This window comes from Furipterus horrens, unplaced genomic scaffold (assembly GCF_987537825.1).
Source record: "Furipterus horrens unplaced genomic scaffold, mFurHor1.1.pri manual_scaffold_13, whole genome shotgun sequence".
Lineage (NCBI taxonomy): Eukaryota > Metazoa > Chordata > Mammalia > Chiroptera > Furipteridae > Furipterus > Furipterus horrens.
In genome coordinates this window covers 36,284,972-36,307,505 of record NW_028327183.1, presented here as the reverse complement: position 1 = coordinate 36,307,505, position 22,534 = coordinate 36,284,972, and the positions used below count along the sequence as shown (strand labels likewise).

General features: G+C 43.6%; 1 protein-coding gene across 3 annotated transcripts; it reads right to left on the bottom strand.

Annotated features, from left to right (window-relative positions):
• Positions 1-2,270: 2,270 nt before the first annotated feature.
• On the bottom strand, positions 2,271-13,587 carry UPK1A (uroplakin 1A). Of its 3 annotated transcripts, none has more exons than XM_090259533.1 (8): positions 13,468-13,587; positions 13,107-13,195; positions 9,529-9,729; positions 6,859-6,933; positions 6,619-6,726; positions 5,486-5,665; positions 3,920-4,003; positions 2,273-2,738 (listed from the first exon to the last, which is right to left on the bottom strand). In XM_090259533.1, the coding sequence occupies exons 2-8, from the start codon at positions 13,185-13,187 to the stop codon at positions 2,637-2,639; spliced, it is 831 nt and encodes a 276-aa protein (XP_090115659.1). In that variant the 5' UTR covers positions 13,188-13,195; positions 13,468-13,587; the 3' UTR covers positions 2,273-2,636. The 3 variants fall into 3 exon arrangements, with proteins under 3 accessions (XP_090115661.1, XP_090115659.1, XP_090115660.1); XM_090259534.1 differs by lacking the exon at positions 2,273-2,738 and adding an exon at positions 3,319-3,836; XM_090259535.1 differs by lacking the exon at positions 9,529-9,729 and having other exon boundaries at positions 2,271-2,738.
• Positions 13,588-22,534: the final 8,947 nt, after the last annotated feature.

The following is a 22,534-nucleotide window of genomic DNA, read 5'->3' as shown; positions in this document are numbered from 1 at the left end:
ATTTGGAAAATACCAAAATGCCCAAGGCATGAAGTAAAAATCCTCTGAAGGTGTCTTCTCTTCCTTAAAGATCAATATTAACTTTTGGGAGACTTTGTTAACAACTTTAATGCAAATGTACACATATTTATATTTTAATCAGAAAAGCAGTCATACTTGGCATGCTATTTTGTAATCTTTTTCCACATACCAATTTTACAAGTATTTCCCCATGACATTAAATATTCTTTTGTAGTGCGATTTTTAAGGGAAAAACTTACTTTATGCATATTAGTCTCCATTAATTCCCCATTCTTGAAAGACCCTCAGCCCAAAAAACATCATATTAACTCGAACATATGCTGAGCTCATCTCTCAGAGAAAGCACCAGTCATTTTCAAGTACAACTTTCTTTTTAAAAGTGCAAATATCTAAGCCACTTCAGAGAATCAGCTTCTATATGAGGATGGTGGAGTCCCAAACATTTGAAATTTGGTTTTACCAGAGACAGACACAGCCTCAGCAGTTTATTTTTGTATTTGATTCTGTTTACACAGGGTTGAGAAAATTCCTGATTCATAATAAAAAAAGGTCTACCAGTTCCTGAGCTCTTAGAATGCTTGGGCTGTGTGCTATGAACTAGGGACTGTCGGAACCCCCATTTCACAAAGGGGCACATTGAGACTCAAGAGTGTGGTGGGACTAGTGAGAACCCAGAGCTGCCTCTTTGCTTCTCTCAGAAATTCCCAGTCACAGACTAAGTCACTTTGAACTTGCTCGTGATGACATATCTGAATTTAAAAGTAGGTAGATTAGGTCGGAATTCCACCCCCCCCACCCCTGCAACTTTCCACTGACACTTTTACAAGGCAGCCAAATATGTACCCAGGGATGAGAGAGAAGTTTCATTCCAGGGCCTGCAGAAAAGCCAGTTAGGGCAGTTAACCTGGAGGGGCCCTTGTGCATTAAAATATGGTGCATATCACATCTAAGTGGTTGAAAATTCTGGTTTCAAAAGTAAAGCTGTATATTGTTTAGTATTTTAGAAACCCCATTACTAGTCTTTGTTTTTGAAAAGTAATCGATGATCTTTAGAAAAATAGTTCCCAACAAAGGTATATATGATGTAAAAATTCCTCCTCCTTTCACCCTCCATCCAATTCCCCATCTCAAAGGAGTCCTTCGTGGGAAATATGTATACATAATTTTTATAAAAATAAAATAACTTATGCATACTGTTTTGCTCCTTGCCTTGCTTACTTAACAACAGATCATGATGATCTATGATACATCTATACTCTGAAATACATTACAATAGTAAAAAAAGTAAAAAGAGGTGAACTCATGTATACTGACAAGGAAAGATAACCATAATATATGGTTAAGTGAAGAAAGCAAATTACAAAGCAAGTCTAAAGCATAATTCCATTAGACATCTGTGTGTGCTTATATAAGTATATATAGATCTGTCAATATAAACTTTTGAAAAGTCAAATAGAAAATTTATTGTGTGTTAATAGAAATTATCTAGGTAGGGGGTTGGACCGGATTTGGGGTGGGTGGAGTTTACTATGGAGTAGAACATGGGACACTTCCATTTCTAAATTTTTATAAACTTTTAAGTGAAAGGGTTACACATAATTTTTGCTTTAAAAAATGTATCTTCCTTATTCTTTTAAACATTATCTTAAATACCTTGACCAATAATAAAAAACAACAACCCTGTATATGTAACTACAGAAATAAAAGTACAGTATGTGGTTTGTCAGCCCTGGCTGGTTTAGCTCAGTGGATTGAGCGTCGGCCTGCGAGCTAAGTGTCGCTGGTTCGATCTTCCAGTCAGGGTACATCAGAGAAGGAAAACTCTGACTCCAAAAAACCTCCGCTGCCTTGCGGCATACCTCTTCAGGGGAAAGGCTAAGGGAGTAAACCCCGACAGAAAATCCGGAGCCGGAGTCCCTAAGGCGGTTTGACGTTGTAGTCAACACCGGCAACTCCTGCGGCGCACCTGAAGCCAAGCTGTATTGACTCCGTCTTTCCCTTGGACCCTTCAGCTGCGAAGAGAGGGGGGGTCTGCTGCATGGGCAACAGCAGACCCTCCATATTACCCTGCCCAGGCTCTGTAGCTTCAGCGTCATCACAAGATGTCGATTCAACACGGGAGGAGACAGATACCATGTCACTCCCGAGTCGGACTGCACAGCCATTCTCGGCGGTGCAGATAGACTCTTTAAGAAGCTACACCATCGTCTCTCGAGACGGACGGCTGCCGACGACGATGTGGTTTGCAAGTTTTTCTACTTTCCATTTCTTGGAGATATTTCTTTGTTAAAATATTATTTTTTACTACTGTGTAGTGTTCCAAAGTAAAGATATAGCATAGCTAATTTAACAAATCCCCTACTGATGTTCATTTAGGTTACTGTAATGAAATCCTTATATATGCTTTCTGACTATCTATACCGTTATGACATCTTTTTTTATCAGCTCACATTGATCTATCATTTTTTTAACAGCTGCAGAGAATTCCAGTTCAAGGATATAGCATGAGTTGTACAACCAACCCATCCCCTGCTGATGGATATTAGGTTGTTTCCAACTTTTCGCCCCAACACACTTTTTTGATCATTACAGATTTTTAAAGCTGATATCTGAATTTAGCATTTGCAGACCATCAGCAGACCAGTGGAGTAATGAGGACCTTGAGAAACTTCATTTGATGGGGAAGGAAGCCAGGCTCTCCTGGTAGGGCCCAATTGCTGTAAAATGGAGAGAAGGTGGGCTTGCTTCAGAGAGGACAAAAGAACAATGACAAGATTCTAGAAGTTGTTGTTGTCATGCACGCCTTAGAGAACTTGCTGGAAGCTTTAGTCCCTAATAGGAGGACATGTATCACCTGTACTGGCCCATCTGATTTTCCTTTGATAAACAATCTCCTTCCCAACACCACCCCTGGAGGCATCTTCAGCAGATACTAAGAGCTCTTTTAGCAGGATCATTAGTCCAGGGGCTTTCCCTTTCCTAGCCAAAGGGCGAGCCTAGAACCTGAACTGAGACAGTGAGATTTAATCCTTGACTTAGGTTAAAGCTATTGGGACAGAGGTCTTTTTTGCCGCTGTGTTGCTTAGCTATCATGATGTACACCTCGTGTTGCAGAGAAATCCTGTCTTAGCACAAAGCAGGTTTCCTGGAAACCTAGTGTGAATCCTTGGATTCAGCCTAAGTTGCATGAGCCAATATATTTCATCTTATATTTCAGCCAGTGCCAATTGGGTTTCTCCCATTTCCACTGGAAGAGTTCTTGTCCATTCACCTTTGTCCCGAAAGAAAACAAATGAACTCATTCAAACAGTATTTATTGAACATCTATGTTCAGTCCAGTGTTGGACAATGCTGGGGACAATAAATGAGCATGGCAGAAATTGCCCCTCCCCTTATAGCAATCCCAGTCTACCAGAGCTTATATAGATCATCACAAACCACTCAGTAATAATGGCGACATCCACCATGTGAATGGGGTGGTGAGATCTAAGGACAAGACTTTAAGCTGACAGATAGATGGGCCAAGAACCAACCAAATGAAATGAGGCTAAGGGCTAAGAGTCCATGCATATATGTCCGGGGGTTTCAGGGCATCCCCAATTCCTAGGAGAGTTCAGAAACCTAGTCAAATATATTGGGAGTAGAAGGAGGAAGGGATAACGGAGGTGGAAAGGAGGGAGATGAGGCGGCCAGCCAAGCCTCAGCCAGAATAAGCAGAAGCAGGAGGAGGAGGAGCCCAAGGTGTTCACAAAGCCATCCCTTCTCATTCCTCACAGTGCAGTGTAGAAATACATGGCTATCAGCATCACAGGGAGCTGGAGGCGGAGACGGCAGTCGGGTTAGGGGCACTCCAGCCCTACACCCACATCCCACCCAACAATAGGCTCCCCTCTCTCACCGTCCACATCAGGATGGCAAACCCAAACCACGAGATGCCCCACGTGTAGCTGTCGATGGCATGGCCAATGTGTTCAAAACAGCCCTGGGCACAGAGAAAATGAGAGTTTGAGAAAATTCCCAGGAAGGCTGATTGCTAAAAGCAAGACTTGCTATATTCCCTTGAGAAAGTCACTTTCTTCCTTGAGTCTTGCTTTTTTCACCTGTGCAATGGGGATCACGGCAGTGTCTACCTCCTGGGGTGTTTTCAGGGAGCAGGGATGTGACCTTGAACGCAGGGCCTGTATAAGTAGGTGCTGCCTTAATGGTGATGACAGCCTGAGGGTGATTTTGTTTAGAGCCGCTTTCCATGCTGCCCACAAGTTCCAAGGGTTTGAAATAATGCCTTTAGGGTCAGTTCACTTCTGACTTCTCCTCCTTGAGAGATGAGGCCGAGTGGGTCCAGAGCCCCACATCTTCATGTAGACTCCTACTCCAACTTAGAAGCAGCCACGAACAAAGTTTCAGGGTGTACGACCTGGATTTAGGCAGGACCGAGTGGGGAGCTAGGTCTACCATTTGCTGGTTATAGGGCCTACATATGACTCTGATCCTCTGACCCTCAGTTTTCCAATCTGTGAAGTGGTGATCTTAACATCGCTGCCCTCCAAAAGCAGTTGTGAAGATTCCATGAGGGTGCATGTAAGCACTCCACACAGAGTCAGGACTGGAAACATGGCTGTCTGATTCTGAGGGTGGCGATGGTTTGCACACCTGATCCAAGACACACCACTGACAGGCCCCAGGAAGCCAAGAGCAGCCAGAGGGCCACTGGGATCAGAAACCTCCTCTGGTTTCTTTCTCTGTCTCTGCACTCCCCCTTGCAATAGTTAAAGCATCCAGTTGGGGCCTAACTATCTGAAATCAAACCCCGGCTCCATCCCTCACTAGCAAGTGACCTCTCAGTTTCATCATCTGTAAATGGCGTAATTATCATCTGTACCTCATTAGGCTATGGTGAGAAATAATATAAAAGATTAGCCCTGGTCAGGTGACTCAGCTGGTTAGAGCATCATCCTGAACACCAAAGGGTTGTGGATTCGATCCTCAGGTGGGGAGAGTAATGGAGGCAACCAATGTTTCTGTTTCTCTCTCTCTCTCTCTCTCCCCTCTTCCCCCCACTTCCTATCTCTCGAAAATCAATAAATATATCCTCAGGTGAGGGCTAAAAAAATAAAAATAAGATAAAAACCTAAAGAACTTAGAAGGATGGCTGTTACAAAGTAAAAGCTTGATAAATGTGGGTTGCTATTAGTGTTGTGCTGTTGCTATTATTATTGTTGCTCATATTCCCAAACAACCTGAGAAGAATTGCAGGTGCCGGATCTAAATCAGACAGACCCTGTGTACATCCCACTGACTTTCAGAGGGAGGGAGAGACAGATGGAGGGAGAGTTGAGAGAAGGGAGAGATAACGAAAGCCAGAGAAAGTAGGAGGAAATAACAGACAGTTGGTGGGGGAGGGAAAGAAGAACCAGAAAGTGCCAGGGAGACCACAGGCAGGTGCAGCAGAAGGCCGGAGACATACCTTGGTGAATAGGTAGTCCATGTGGCCCAGGCGGCAGCCCTCTGCATTGAGGGGGATGAAGTTGCCAGTCCGCCGACAGCACAGTGGGGGCCAGGGAAACACCGCCTCTGGGATGGCAGCCCGGAAGGCTGATGTGAAGTTCACCCAGTCCATGGGACCAGAGGTGCCACAGCACTCTTGCTGGAGAGAAAGGCAGGGGTCAGGCTACAGCTCAGAGCAGACATCCACTTGCTCTGAGAAGGGGCAAAGTTGTCCTGCGCCCCTCCTGGGCCCACTTCCGCACGTGCTGGGCCTCAAAGCAGAGGGCAGGGTCTGAGTGTGTGAGCAGGAACCAGAAGGTATTTGTTACAGCACCAAGGGGCTGATGGGGGACTTGGATCAAACCCACACTCGTGATTTATTTTAAAATTCTTTTGAATTCACTGTTTACAAAACCTGAGCTGAATAACACCAAAAGGAAGATTTCTAGCCCCTATGGATGTTTAATTTGTGGCCCTTGAAAGATGAAAACATAAACTCTTTCAAACATGGGTGCCAATCCTGGCTAGCTGTATGACTTGAGCCAAATAGGAACTTCAATTTCCCCTGAATCCTCAATATTCTCCTCTGTGCTGCCATGTCCTGTTGGATTTAGCTAAGAATGTGGTTTCTGGAAACTGCATCTTGGGTTTGAATTCTTCTGCTTCTGTGAACTACCAGCTGTGGGATCTCATGCAAGCCTCTCCATGTTCACCTCATTTTCTTATTGCTGAAAAGCTGATCTCCCTTATGAGGTAGTTGTGAAGATTAAATAAGCTTTCAAAGTTCTTTGTAAAATGCTAAACAGAAATTACTGCTCATTAAATGTTTGCTGTTGCTGTTAATACTATATGCATCATGATTAAGAGCAGGAATTCTGGATCTAGGCTGCCAGGTTTGGATCCCAGCCAGCCACTTACCCTGGGCAAGTACTTTCCCTTTTGGGGGCTTGTTTACTCATCTGGAAATTCACAACGACAAGAGCTTCTCTCATAAGAGCCACATGAGTAGATATCATATACCAGTGTGGGCAGAGTGGGAGCCCTATCTACCTCTGTGGTCAGAGCCCCAGGTCCTCCAGACCTCCCTGCTCATCCTTGCCCATCCCTGCTCACCTCAATCATGATGCGGTCCCAGAGGCGAGTCAGTTCTTGGCCTTGATCTGTGTCTGTACTGTAGAATGTCAGCATCTGCTTGGTGATCAGGGATGGGTTGGATACCATCTATGGAGGGCCGGGAAGAATAGGGTCCAGTGGGGATGGGTGGGAAGAGAAGTCAACCTCCACCCTCAGCCGAGGACCCTAACCCACTACCCCAGAAAGTCACGCCCTTCCCCTGGCCTCTGCCTGGCTCACATAGTCTCGGTGGGTGTAGGACGTGATGCAGGAGGCACACTCGAAGATGTAGACGATGAGCATGAGCACCAGGTACTGGGGAAAGATAGAGGGAGGGACACACAAACAACCCAGTCAGGGCAAAGTCTGTCAAATCATACCCCCTCAAAGGATGGATTGATGGATAGAAATACAATTTTTAAAAAATGTATAGAACAATGTGAATGATAGTATCTATGTAATGGGGTTACAAGTGTTTGCTGTTCAAGTCTTTCACATTTTCTGTATGTTTGAAATTTTCCATAACAGAATGTCAGGTGAAAATGAAATGAAAATATATGTAAAATATTTCCTGAAGTTAATACACTTGGATGCGGTAAAATGAATGTCTACTTTAGAAAGAAAAAAAAAAAAAGATATTCTTGAGACAACTACAGACATTTGAACACAGACTGGGTATTGGAATATAGATATGAAGGAACTAGGGTGAATTTTGCAGGTGTGCCAGAGGCATGGTGATTGTGAAAAAAAAAATTATTTCACCTGTGTTTAATAAAAATAACTTTCCTATCCTCAACCCTTCCCCTCACTCTTAGAGCAACATGGTATGGGGCGTGCCCTGGCTGGTGAGGCTCAGTGGATTGAGTCCTGGCCTGTGAATGGAAAGGTCACTGGTTCAGTTCCCGGTCAGGACACAAGCCTGTATTGTGGGCCAGGTCCCCAGTTGGGGGCAAGGCAACCAATTGATGTTTCTCTCTCTCTCTTTCTCCTTCCCTTCTACTCTAAAAGTAAATAAATAAAAATCTTAAAAAACAAACAAACAAACATGACATGGGGTATAGATTTGCCGCCTCCACTGCCGAGAGATGAGATGAGATGAGATGAGATGAGATGATGTGGCATAACATGCCCAACTACTTTAAAACAATATCCTTATCACTCAGAGAAATGTGCATTCAAGTATTTATAGGTAAATGACTTGGTATCTGGAATGTGCTTCAAAATACCCCAGGAAAGAAAAGTGTGGGCAGGCAGAGAGTGGAGCACAGAACACAGAACTGGCCAGTCTGTGATTGATATGTTGAAACCAGGTGATAGGTACACAGGTTCATCAGGCTATTCTCTCTACTCTAGTCTGTTTGAAATTTCCCATAATATTTTTTTTAAAACTTCTATATCTTAGTTAATGACAAACTAATAGACACAAACTTTTTTTACTAGTTGGGTGAACTTTTAAGGCTTTGGTTAAATTGTTATGCCAGAGAATTAAATGCAGGAAAGAAATAAAAAAGAAGGAAAACAGGAAAGGAAGGAAAACAGGAAAGGAAGGAAAAAAGGTCCTTGTCATGGCTCCATCTTACAGTAAAGCCAAAGTCCTTGCCAAGGCCCATAAGGCCCCCCTGATAGGCCCACCTTCCTTTTCTTCCCTCATCCTCCATGCCTGCTGCCCAGTGTTCTCTCCTCCACCCCTATCTTCCCTCACCTCTTCTCTCTCTCCCTCACCCCCAGCTGGTTCCAGCCACACTGTTCTCCTCTGGCTTCACAGCACTTGTTCTTGCTGTTCCCTCCACCTGGAATGTTCTTCCTGAAGATTCACTTGCAAGCTCACTCCTCATCTGCCCCAGGCCTTTGCTTACTCTGGCTGCAAGGACTCCCCACTGCCTTCCCCAGTTCCAGCTCACCCTTCCCTGGTCACTGTCTTCTCCCCTCAGAGCATCCCCTGCAATGGCAATGGTTTTGTTTTGCTCACTAGATAGCCCTGGTGCCTAGCATAGCGTTTGGTGTGTGTTCTTGCTTAATAAGCATTTGTTGGTTGAATAAGTAAGTGCTCCTGGGAATTTAAAAGTCCATCAACTACAGAGAAAGCACAGTGTTGGCTCTGTATCATTGGGCCAGGATTGGAATTCCTGCCCTCCCTACCACCTGGTCTTTGCCCTCTTTGAATCTTAGTTTCCTCATCTAGTAAATTGGGTAGTGAAGCAGTAACTTCAGAGGGCTTCTGGGAGAATTGAGGGAGCTCATTTTCTAAACTGCTTAGCCTAGTGTTAGACACGTGGGAGGTCCTTGGGAAGTGTGGATATTTTATTTCAATAATGTTGGCAGAGACTGAGAGCATATGCTCAAGTGCTGAACTTCTCAGGTTTGAATCCTCCTGGCTCTGTCACTCACTCACTGTGTGACCCTGGATAAGTGACTTCATTTCTCTGAGCCTCGATTTCAACTGTCAAGTAGGTTCACGATGATGTTGATGATGATGATGATGGTATCTCATGGCGGGTTGTGAGGAATAAATGAACTAATCCATGTAAAGCATTTAGAAAGTAGTGAGCACTCATTAAGTGGTATCTGATCTGCTATTATTATTGTCTTTATTGATAGCACTCATGAGATCAGATTCTGGAGACCAACTAGCTGAGGTTCAAATCCCAGTCTTGCTACCAACAGCTGACCTCCTCTACAGAGAGCTTTCTTCCCTTCCTCCCCTGTGTCCCAGTTTTCTTTCTGAAGTGATGGAGACAGACAGCTGAATCTAGGTTATTAGGTTATTGGAAAGTGAAATAAAATTTCCATGAGGCCTGGGTGTGGTGCCATGCTGAACACACACTAGTGGCTACAGTGGTGGTTGCTGTTATGACTACAAGAATGATCATTGTGCCTACCTATCCCCATCCCCTTATCCTGGGGCCTCACCATGAGGATCATGGACCGCTGACGACAGAGCACTGCACCCACTCCAAAGCTGGCCACGACAAAAAAGGAGAAGCCGCAGAAGATGGCAATCCAGGCACCAGCGAAGACATCATCCTTGCCTGAGACACCCATCAGTGGGTATACACGGTACTGGTCAGCTGTCACCCATACTGTCTCAGCAAACAGAGCCAGACCTGACAGCTAGATAGAGCAGCAAGTTAGAAAGACCTACTCAGGGGCAGCAGCCCCAGCTGCATGAGTCTCCATGGGCAAGTTCCTTCCTAATTCTGAGCCTTCTCTGACTGCTCAGTAAAGTGGGGATGTAATAAGAGTGGCAAAGAGTCCTGGCCGGATGGCTCAGTTGGTTAGAGCTTCGTCTTGTACACCAAAAGGTTCTGGGTTTGATTCCTGGTCATGGCCCATACCTAGCCTGTGGATGAGAGGCAACCAATTGATGTTTCTCTCTCACATTGATGTTTCTCTCTCTTTCTCTTCCTTCCTCTTCCTCTAAAATCAATAAACATATACTTGAATGAACATTTAAAAATTTTGTTCAAAAATAATGAGTGGCAAAGTCATTGCCTTTCATGAGCAGGGATGAGGCTAGACAGAGGTCAGGAGCAGAGGGCCCAGTCAGAACCCTCTTCCCCCCACCACTGCCAGTTGCTTCAAAAATAGAAGGAGATGCCACATACAAAGCCTAGAGGACATGACTGGCACAGAGGAGATTCTTGGTCAACCTATCCTCTCTTACTAGTGTTATTCCCTAAAGATGGGAATCTGGCCATTATCAGAAGAATTACAAATATATCAACCTTTTGTCCAGTGACTCCACTTGGTGAAATCAACCCTACACAAACACTGGCCCATGCAGGAAAATCACAAACCCGCAAGGTGATGTCCTGTAGCCCTGTAGCCCTGTAGGTAGGGAAACCAGGATGCCACACAATGGAGTGCTATGCAGTTGTGAAAAAGGGCAGGGAGTCTCTTTTGAGGACTCCTGTGGAGTGGCCTACAGACTGTGTGGGCAGAAGAAAATGGGAGGCATAAAAAGGGATATGGGAGAACTTCTGGCCAAGATGGAGGCCTAGATAGACACACTGCGTCACCCTCCACAACTAAGAAAGAATAAAACTATCTCAAAACTAGTGACAACCAGAAGTTCCAGAAAATAGAGCTGCATGGAAGTCCAGCAAACAAAGATATAAAGAAGAAATACTTATCCAGACAGGTGCGACAGCTCTACCTAAGACACAGAGGCAAACAAACACAGGAGTTTGTCAAGATCAGGTGACAGAAGTATGGCTCAAAAGAGGGAACTGATCAAGGTTCCAGTGGGAGAACTAAGTGATGAGGAGATAGCCAACCTAACAGATGAGGAGTAGCCAACCTAACAAATGTAGAGTTCAAAACACTGGTGATAAGGATGCTCACAGCTTGACAGATATCCTTAAGTATGACAAACACATAAGGGAAGAAGTGAAAGCTATGCTAAATGAAACAAAGGAAAATCCACATAAAACCAATGGTGAAGGGAAGGATACCAGGGTTCAAATAAATTACAGTACAGAATTAGGAAACAGGAATTGAAAAAAATGAGAAGAGGCTTAGGAACCTCTGGGACAACTTTAAACATGTCAACATCCAAATCATAGGGGTGCCAGCAGGAGAAGAGGAAGAGCAAGAAATTGAAAGCTTATGTGAAAAAATAATGAAGGAAAACTTCCTAAATTTGGCGAAGGAAATAGGCACACAAGTCCAGGAAGCACAGTCTCAATCAAACTAGACCCAAAGAGGACCACACCAAGGCACATCATAATTAAAATGGCAAAGGTTAAAGATAGAGAATCTTAAAAGCAGCAAGAGAAAAGAAGAGAGTTACCTACAAAGGGGTGCCTATAAAACTGTCAGCTGATTTCTCAAAAGAAACTTTACAAGCAAGAAGGGACTGGCAAGAAGTATTCAGTGTGATACAACCAAGATTAGTCTATCCAGCAAAGCTATAATTTAGAATGGAAGGAAAGATAAAGTGCTTCCCAGACAAGGTAAAGCTAAAGCCATTATTATATGAAATGTTAAAGGGATTTATTTAAGAAAAATAAGATCAAAACTACGAACATTAAAATGAAAACAAACTTACAACTATCAACAATTGAATCTAAAAAATATAAACAAAATCCAAATAAGGAAACCAGAATAGGAACAGAATCATAGATATGGGGATCATCTGGAGGGTTATCAGCAGGGAGGGGGAATGGGGAGAAATGGGGAAATGGTGCAGGGATTAAGAAGCATAATTGGTTGGTACAAAATAGGGGGAAGTTAAGAATAATATAGGAAAGGGTGAAGTCAAAGAACTTATATGCACAACCCATGGACATGAACTAATGGGGGTGGGATTGCTGGAGGGAAGGGGGGTACTGGGCAAAGGGGAGCAAAAGGAAAAGAAATTGGGACAACTGTAACAATATAATCAGTAAAATATACTTTAAAAAAAAGAAAAGGGATATGGAATGAGTTACATTTTAGGCAAGAAAGGAAGAAAAATAGGTACATATGCTCCTATTGCTTGCATTTGTAGCATGTTGGAAAACCTAAACATCTGGGTACCTGTGGGATGAGGGATGTGGAACAAAAGAGAGGAAACTTATTGGTGAATTCTTTTGAGAACAATAAAACTAATACACCTAGAGTACTTTCTGTGTACCAAGCACTGGGCCTCGTAACTGGTTCTGTATACTAATCATTATCATTGCCAGCTTTAATGTATATTATTGTTATGGCTAATACAAAGAGTAACCACATGTGAAAACTGATCTAAGCACATTAATTCAATAAATCATTTTATCCGCTCAGCATTAATATTTTATCCCCATCTTTAAAAAACTTTTTTTTATTGATTGATTTTAGAGAGAAAGAGGAAAAGATAGCGAGAGAGAGAAACACTGCTTCACCACTCTACCCATATATTCATTGGTTGCCTCTTGTATGTGTATATTGGGACAATGCTCTAACCAACTGAGCTACCTGGCCAGGGCATGTTTCCATCTTACAGATGAGAAAATTGAGACTCAGAGAAGTGACTCCAGGTCCACAATAGAAAGTGGCAGAGCTGGGATTTAAACCCAAGCTGTCTAGCCCCAGAGCCATGTACAGGTATTACATATTTTTTAAAATTAAGTATTAAGTAAAAGACATTGTTATTATTCGTTATCATGGGCCTTCTGTGTGCCAAGCAGGCACTTTATGTCCATAATCATGTTAATGTCCATAGCTAGCATTTGTTAATTGTTTTTTTCTGAGCTCAAGGTCCTGCATGGGTTAATCCACACAAATATCTCCACAATGAAGTCACAATCTATAGACGGGGAAACATGCACAGAGAAATAAAGTTACTTGCTCAAGGTCACTCAGCTAGGGAGAGGCAGAGCTGAGATTTGAATCCAGGCTGCTCTGATTAGTGAACCTGCAGCACTGGCTTGCTGGGGAGTCCCGGAACCTTGCCCTCCACCCCCAGGCTCAAAACTGCCCTCCTCCCCACCTGCCCACACAGCTCCCAGCACTGGGGGATGTCTCACCAGAATAATGATGTTGCCCACGACCAGCAGCCCTACCACAATCGGAGACCCCTTCTCCACCTCTGCTGCTGTAGAAGCCATAGTCCTGCCTGGGACACATGAGCAGGGATGAAGCCAGGCAAAAGCCAGGAGGGGAGGGATGGCCCAGCTGGACCCACTGCCCCACCTCTGCACCTAGTTACAAGGGGCTCTCTGTTGGGCCCAGGTGGTACTGGTATGCCCAACTTCCCATACCTTGGTGTGTGGACAGTGAGGACCAGGCAGTGTAGTCGCTGACCAGAGCTCAGCACTGGCCCTCTTTGAGCCTCAGACCACCCCAGTTCCCTCTGCCCATTCAAACCCCCCAGAACCTCCTCCTCACCTCTGCCTGAAGCTTCTCTGGCTAGTCCTTCCCACAGTGGCTCCCTATATAGACCCAGGCCCCTCCTTGGGCCAGTCTCCCAGAAGGGAAGAGTGTGTCTGGAGAAAGGGACAAGAGGTCAAGCAGGCAGACCAGTATGAGAAAACAGCTTTATGTGCCCCACCCCCAAGTGATTTATAGACCTGACATTCCAGACTGTCTTAGTATCGGGCCACACGGGCAGGGTGATGTGCCCCTGGGAAGGCTGCTGTGGTGGACAGAGGTGGGGTTGGGAGAGTAAGTGCACCACCTGATGTCTCTCCTTAAGACATGGGCCTTCCTGAGAGCAGAAGAGAGCTCCAAATCGGACTTGGATATGAATCCTAAATCCCAGAACTGCCTCCTCTTCTGGTGGTTCCACCTGTCCAAGGCTAGGAGCCCAGGAGGAGGCCCAGGTAGGGACCCTGGCAGGTGAGGACAGGGTTAGACCAAGGCAGGGAGGTGGGGAGGAGATGAGGGGGCAGGTGGGCTCAGAAGGCTGATTGTATGGGCTGTGGGCTGAGGGGAGAGGATGGCAGGAGATGGGTGTGTGAGGGGAGTTTGAGATGAGTGTTCAATGAGGGGGAGGAGAGCTGTGCTAGAAAAAGGGAGGGGGAACACTGAATGGGCTTGGTCAGGGGGAGTCCTTCTTCCACCACCACCACCACCACACACGTAGGGACAAAGCAGGGTCACACTGAGGAGCCAAAGGGTGGAAACCTCTTCAGGCTGCAGAATCAGAGACCTAGGTTCAAACTCCAGTTCAGTTTCCTCTGTGCTGTGTGGCTTGGCGTGTGCGTTTGCCCATCTGCCGAATGGATATCAATCAACAGACCACTTTCCTGGGTGGCGATGGGAACTGAGTGCAGGGGTGTGTTCCAAGGACGTCTTTCAATTCCAGTGTGCAAGTGGCTGAGCTTACCAGCTGCTCTCCTGAGAGGCCCACGTTCTCTCCGATGGCGCCCCCTAGTATCAGGAGGTTGGTTCTGCAGGCGAAAGTGGTGGCTTGAGGCCCCCAGTCCTTGCATGGAACTTCTCTAGCCCGAGGGCGGGAACATTTACTGTGTTCTCTCTCAGACCAGCAGCATCTCCACGGGTGTATGCGCAATGAACAACTAGAACTTAAAATTCTATTGTCAAGACACTGGCTTGGTAGTAAAATACATGAGATGTTTTCCAATAAAAATGGGTAGGGTGGCAGACTCGTGAATAAACGCCTCGCCTTGCTGCTCAAAAAAAAAAAAAATGGGTAGGGTAATTAGGTTTTTAGTCAATTCACTTTACCTTTAAAATAGTTTTTCTCTGTTGATTTACATTTATATTAGGAACTGATGAGAAAATTTAAATAATAATGTACATGATCTATCAAGTATATCTTATACGTTTTAGCTAAAATAACTTGCCAAATAATAAGGCCAGGTTAATATTATGAAATATTTTTATTTTCAAATAATTGGTAACTGTTAGTAGTTAGAAGTTATGTAAAATGCCTAGTAAAGGTAAAAGGGTGCCATCAGTGGTACGTTAATATGTCACCAGTCATAAAAGGGATCCATTTTGTCCTGAAGCATGAAGCCAATGTACTTTGTCAGACTTGAATTTTCACTATTCTTTCTTACTGTTATATAAGCCTGCTTCAAACAACACATTCCTATGCTACAATCCAGTCATTTACCACTACCAAATACTGTGATTGTTTTCATAATAGTTCCAAACTGGAAACTACCCAAATGCCCTTTAACAGTAGAATAGATAAGTACATTAGGGTACCTCCATACAATGGATACTATTCAGTGATAAAAGGCAACAAACTATTGATATATGCAACTACAGGGGTGAATTTCAAAAGTATTATGCTAAATGAAAAAAGCCATACACAAAAGACCACAACTGTATGATACTAGATATGAAGTTCTAGAACAGGAAAACTAATCTAGAGTGATAAAAGTCAGGGGAGCCCTGGCTGGTGTGGCTCAGTGGATTGAGCACGGGACTGTGAACCAAAGGGTCAATGGTTCTATTCCCAGTCAGAGCACATGCCTGGGTTGTAGGCCAGGTCCCCAGTAGGCGACCTCGAGAGGCAACCACACATTGATGTTTCTCTCCCTCTCTTTCTCCCTCCCTTCCCCACTTTCTAAAAATAAATAAATAAAATATTTTTTTAAAAAAACTCAGGGGAGATGTTACCCTTAGGGCATTATGACTAGAAAGGAGGGGGACTTCTCTTTATTGATTCAAGAATTGTTACATGAGGGCATTCAGATTGTGAAAATTCATCAAGGTGTACAGTTACAGTGAGTGTACTTTTCTGTATATATATTCAGATATACATATTTCATTACAATGTTTTCTAAAGACGGTAAATCCTTTCAAAGAGACACATTCAATATGTTAAAGTGGTATTTTACAAAGGTGGCATATGAGATGATTTTAGGCTGTTTATGGACATGAATAGAAATAGCATAAAATGACATAAAACTCAGGTGATGAGAAAATGATCCAGTTTAATCCTGATGGTGGCATGGAGAAAAGCTCAGGAGTTTAATGCTACTGTGTGCTAAACATGTTTCTAGCCTTGCTTAGAGCAGCTCTCAACTGGCCTCAGTGTCTGAGTAGAATGTAAACACGCATTTCATTGTATTTCTTTTAAGACACGGTGTTTTTTCTTCTTAATTATATTTTATTGATTATTCTATTACGGTTCTCCCGGTTTTACCCCCCTTTGCCCCACTCCACCCAGCACCCCCCACACTCTCAGGCATGGGTCATGCATATAAATTCTTTGGCTGCTCCATTTCCTATAGTGTACTTTACATCCCCATGGCTATTCTGTAACTACCTATTTGTACTTCTTAATCCCCTCCTCTTTGCCCACACTCCTATCCCATCTAGCAACCATCAAAGCGCTCTCCGTATCCATGATTCTGTGTTTTTCTTGTTTGCTTAGATTCAATTGTTGATAGATATAAATTTATTGCCATTTTATTGTTCATAGTTTTGATCTTCTTTTTCTTAAATAAGTCCCTTTAACATTTCATATAATACTGGTTTGGTGATGATGAACTCCTTTAGTTTTTTTGTCTGGGAAGCTCTTTATCTGCCCTTTGATTCTAAATGATAGCTTGCTGGGTAGAGCAATCTTGGCTGTAGGTCCCTGCTTTTCATGACTTTGAATATTTCTTGCCAATCCCTTCTAGCCGGCAAAGTTTCTTTTGAAAAATCAGCTGACAGTCTTAGGGGAATTCCCCTGTAGGTAACTAGCTGCTTTTCTCTGGCTGCATGTAAGATTCTCTCTTTATCTTTAACCTCTGGCATTTTAATTATGATGTGTCTTGGAGTGGGCCTCTTTGCATCCACCTTGTTTGGGACTTTCTGTGCTTCCTGGACTTGCATGTTTATTTCCTTCAGCAAATTAGGGAAGTTGTCCTTCATAATTTTTTCAAATAGATTCCCAATTTCTTCCTCTTTCTCTTCTCCTTCTGGCACCCCTATGATGCAAATGTTGGAAGACTTGAAGTTGTCCCAGACAAACTACACTACAACTTGAAGTTGCTTACACTATCCTCATTTTTTTAAAATTCATTTTTTCCTTCTTGTTTTTCTGATTGGTTATTTTTCTCTTCCTTATGTTCTTAATCATTGATTTGATTCTCAGCTTCATTCACTCTTCTGTTGTTTCCATCTGGATCTTTATTACGCTATTGTGTAAATTCCTTGTGCATCCTTATAAAACTAATGTTTTGAGTTCTGCATCTGAGAAGATTGCTTATCTCTATTTCATTTAGTTCTTTTTCTGGAGTTTTGATCTGTTCTTCCATTTGGGCCATGATTCTTTGTCTCTTCATTTTGGCAGCCTCCTGAATTATTTCTATATATAGGTACAGCTTCTTTGTCTCTATCTCTTGATATCACGTAGTAGGTGTCCTGTAGGGTCCAGTGGCACAGCCTCCCCTATCACCCAAACTGGGTACTCAAGGTGTGCCCTTCAGGTGGGCTGAGTACGCCTTCCTCTTAATAGTTGAGCCTCGGTTGCTGTTGGGAGGTCAATAGGAGGGGTTTACCCAGGCCAGTCAGCTGCAAGGACTGGCTGTGACCACTGATCACCAACCCCCACCCACTGTGGAAGATCAGCTGTGCAGGGGCATAGTGGTGGTGCTCTGATGTGGTCTGTAGCTGTCCACTAGGTGCACAGATTCAGCGTTTCCTGGGTGGTGCAGGCCAAGGTCAGCCTTCACCAGTGTTCTGCCCGGGGTCACCCTGCCTGAGCTATAAAACAACCTGAGATGTCTGTTACTTGTGGTAGGCTTAGAGATTCCCAGGTGAAGCTAAGCTGTGAATCTTGGCTGGCTGTTGCTAGTGCCGATCCTGGGGCCACTTAGCAAGAGCTACTGGGGATGGGGGCTCACTGAGGCTGGCTGTTGCTTGCTTGAGAGGATTTAGGAAGTTGTGAGGCATGAGCTAAGACCAGCCATTCATATGGAAAAGCGACAGTTAACAGCTTGGGTGGGCCTGTAAGTTGGATGGGACAGAATTTCAGGGGATCTCCAGGGTGGGGCAAACAGTGTTAGCCAGATTGATGGAATCTCAGATATGGCACCTGCCTGCTGGCTTTGTGGCTCTGTCAGGGAGGGTTCAGAAAAGGGACAATGGTCTTTGCCTGTCTTTCTGTCTGGGAGATAGCTGTCCCCCAGCTCTCACCTTGATGACAAACATTTCAGTTCCTCCCTGTATGCCACTGGTGCCTTTCAAAGCTGCTACCTGGTGCTGGAGCTCAGAGGGAGTGAGTCTGAATAAGTCTGTGTGGGTTCTTTAAGAAGAACTTCTTGGGGCTTCAGTAGATTCTTCCACCATCTCAATCCCTGCTGGTTTTTGCAGCTAGAAGTTGTGGGGACTTATCTTCCTGCCACTGGAACCCTGGGCTCAGGAGCCTGGGACTCCTCACTCCTGAGATATTCCTCCCAAATTTTTATCCACCACCTGTGGGTGAGATCATCTCGTTCCATGTCTGCACCCCTCCTACCAGTGTTTCTTTAGTTCTGTTGTTGTCAGACTTCCATTCAACTTGATTTCTGACAGTTCTGGCTGATGGTTGTTCTATTATTTAGTTGTAATTTTGATGTGGTTGTGCGAAGAGGCAATCCATGTCTGCCTACACTGCCATCGTCTGATTCATATTTATTCTAGAATTTTAAAAAGATTAGATAATTAAAAACTGAATGTGAACCTTGACTGGATCCTAGTACAGAAAAAAAAAAAGCAAAAATAGTAAAGACTGGGGTACAATTTGGGAAATTTTAATACGTTTTTTTCTTAGGAGTGATAATAGTATGAACAAACATGTGTTTTTCAGAGATACATGCTTAAGTAGTTAGTAGTAGAACATCAAGGTGTTTGGAAACTTCCCTGGCTGGTGTGGCTCAGTGGATTGAGCACCGGCCTGAAAAACAAAGAATTGCTGGTTTGATTCCCAGTCAGGGCACACGCCTGGGTTGCAGGTCAGCTCCCATTTGGGGGCATGTGAGAGGTAACTACACATTGATGTTTGTCTCTCTCTTTCTCCTGCCTTTCCCCACTCTCTAAAAAAATAAAATTAAAAAAATAAGTATATAAATAAAGATGTTTGGAAACTACTTTTAAATGGTTCAGTAAAAAAATAACAAGTCTACACACACAAAGTAAATATGACGCAATATTAAGAATTGTTAAACACAGTTGATGAGAATAAGGGTAATCATTGTCTACTTTTTCTATGTGCTTGAACATTTTCATCATAAAACGTTGAGAGGTAGAATAATACGTATTTTTAAAAAATTACTACCCCCATGGAAATTACATTCTACTGGTAGAGGTACAATTATTAAGAATAAAAAAGTAAAATATAGGGAATATTAATGGTAAGTGCTTAAGAAAAAAAAGGAGTGAATTGCTCAGTTATATTTGTGGAGGACCTGAATGCAGGAGGGAGTGAGATGAGTGGAAAAGCATTCCCAGCAGAGCAAACAGTAAATGCACAGGCCTTGAGGTTGGAGCCAGGCTGATGTGTTCACCTTCTTATTTGCTCACAGTTCTGTTACCCTGCATGAGCAAAGTGGTAGATCAGAGAAGTAGGAGACTATATCAAATCTTTATCAAATCAAATTTACCAGATAAACCCCTCAAGTCTTCAGAGATGGCTTAGATGCAGCAGGAGAGTCTAGAGCCTAAGGAATCTTCCCTGAGAATCACAATAGTCAAAATCCAGACTTAATAGCAGAAAATATCCTTCTCACTGAGCTCTCCTGACCCTGTGGCTATCACCCTAGGCAGGGCCAGTGCATCCGTGAAGGATTGATTTAGGGCAACCTCTGCAGAGATCGAACAGGACAGAAGCCTAGGTGAAGTGGTACACAGAAATGAAGGAGACTTGAGAAGGAAGAAACCCAGGGGCACATGACTCAGCTCTGAAAAGAGAAATGGGAACTGAAAGAGACCCTATTACAATGTACAGACAAGGGAATCCTGGCCAGCCTGGAGCAGAAGCTGAAGGAAATTGAGGAGTGCAGGATGGAGGAGAGCAAGCATATGAACCTTGAGCTCAGTATCATGGAGGTTAAGGACAAGCTGGAGAAAGCCAAGGCCAGACCCATGACACTGGGCACCACTGATCTAGAGAACACAAGCTCTGACCCAAAGCTGCCAGCCCCATCTCTGCTCTCAATGTATCTATCACTTGCAATAGCACTCAAGAACAGACCTCTTTCCATCATGGTCACAGGCAAAGGCGCTGTCTTCCAGAAAGTCAAGGAATGGGAGAAGAAAGGTCCAAGTGAGCAAACAAGCTTCATCTAAAGACTCCTGTCAATATGGACCTTGGTGACAATCCTGCTTTGTTAAGTCTTCCAGCAGCAACTTTGTGAAAGAGAAGGTGAGTGACATCTAGGGCTGAAGACATGAATTGCATATGCAGCTTCCCACCTCCCACCTCTCAGGAAACCCAGTCAAGAATGTTTCATCCCTGGCTGGTGTGCCTCAGTGGATTGAGTGCCGGCCTATAAACCAGTCACTGGTTAAATTCCGTCAGGGCACATGCCTGCGTTGCGGGCCAGGACCCCTAGTAGGGACTGTGTGAGAGGCAACCAATGGTTGTTTCTTTCACACATCGATGTATCTCTTCCTCTTTCTCCCTCTCTAAAATATTAATAACAAAAATGGTATATTTCAGCTATTACATGTCTCTGTCAAGACTTGAGGTAGGAGGGTGGAAGGAGTGGGCAAAGATGGAACAATTGGTGTGTCACTAAATCAACTTCATGGGGTGTGGGACTGAAAACACATCAGAACACATTCCAGGGATTTATTTCAATTATGTGCATGTGTGTATTGGAAATGTCCATTTCTGTGAGGTTCCACCAAAGAAGCTGGAAAGCTGCTCTTCTAGAGCATGCTTAGTAGATTACAAGCTCCTTGTTAACAATAATGATTAATAATAAATAACAACACCTACAAAAATATATATATTTTCAAATACTTCTAGACTACTAATGGCAGCAGCCCCTCGGCAGAATTAGGTGTCTGGGGTCAATCAAGTCCTACATCTTGACTTTTAACTGGATGTCCTGTTTACTTAAAATTTTCACCATGTTCCTTTTAAGTTCTATTCTTCTAATATGTGCCATAAGCTTTACAGCCCCTCAAAGTCCCTATGTATGCACAAGGGTCCTATTTTCAGCCCCTCCTCCTTATAGGCAGCCATTCCAGAACTTTCCCTAGGGCCATTTTCCTCAACACAAGAGTCACCTCTCTGCACATTTGAATACCCTCATCCTTCAGGTAAGTCTGTCGCACTATTTGAGTAGTCTTGAAAAAATAATCAATTTGGCCACACCTGCTGCTCTAGCTGGCAACACTGTCTCAGGAGTTACCTGTCCACTAGTCTGGAGGATGATGGGTACATATTTTGTTCCATTTATTTATGCATTCATTGGCTGATTTTTTTTTTTTTTTTTTTTTTTATGATTTTATTTATTTAAATTTCGAGAGGGGAAGGGAAGGAGAAAAAAAGAAACATCAATGTGTGGTTGCCTCTTGCATGTCCCCACCTGGGGACCCGGCCTGCAACCCAGGCACGTGCCCTGACTGGGAATCAAATTGGCTATTCTCTGGTTCACAGGCCGGGGCTCAATCCACCGAGCCACACTAGCCAGGGCCATCCGTTAATTCTTGTATGTGCCTTGACCAGGGATCAAACCCACTGACCAACTGAGCTACTCGGCCAGGGCAAGAACATTTCTTAATTTGGCCTACTTAAGTGACATCCAGTCATCATCATGTTCAAAGTGAGAGAACACACAGAGAAATTATGCATTGTGCAGGAGACTGCTTATCAGACGACACTGAGTATTGTTAATTTCTTAGGTGTAATGATAGTGTGATTTTAAAAAACATGTATCTCTAATAGATACATATACTTATTTCTAGATAAACTATGATCTCTAAGATTCACTTTAAAATTACCTAGATAAGCCCTGGCTGGTGTAGTTCAGTGGACTGAGCGCCAGCCTGCAAACCAAAGGGTTGCTGGTTCAATTTCTAGTCAGGGCACTGCCTGGGTTGCGGGCCATGTCCCCAGTTGGGGGCGTGCAAGAGGCAACCACACATAGATGTTTCTGTTCCACTCTTTTGCCCTCCTTTCCCCTCTCTCTAAAAATAAATAATAAAATCTTTTAAGAAAATTACCTAGATAAAATTACGTAGAAAGGGATGGGAGTAATTAAAGATGAAACTGGTCATTTGTTGATAACTGTTGAAGCTATTTTTGTTGAAGCATTTGTTGATAACTGGTGAGCTACACATGTTTTTATTATACTAAGAAACATTTTAAAAATCATAGATAATAAAGGGATCATACAGATACATTTTAGCACATACTGGGGCTTGAGGCTATTTCATACAATCATTCACTTTATTGTCTAGCACAGAGCTGGTCAAATTTTGATAAAATAAAAATTAAAAACAAACAAAAAAAAAAGACACCCACTCTCTGAAGCCCCTCTTACTGGTCTAGGTATTA

What these genes read in the sequence shown, in the direction of transcription:
- UPK1A (XM_090259533.1), bottom strand. Translation starts at nt 13,187, where the DNA reads ATGGCTTCTACAGCAGCAGAGGTGGAGAAGGGGTCTCCGATTGTGGTA. An exon ending in GGGACCGCATCATGATTGAG is followed by an intron (nt 5,666 to 6,618) that starts GTGAGCAGGGAT and finishes CTTTCTCTCCAG; the next exon opens with CAAGAGTGCTGTGGCACCTC. An exon ending in TGGACTACCTATTCACCAAG is followed by an intron (nt 4,004 to 5,485) that starts GTATGTCTCCGG and finishes CTCTGTGCCCAG; the next exon opens with GGCTGTTTTGAACACATTGG.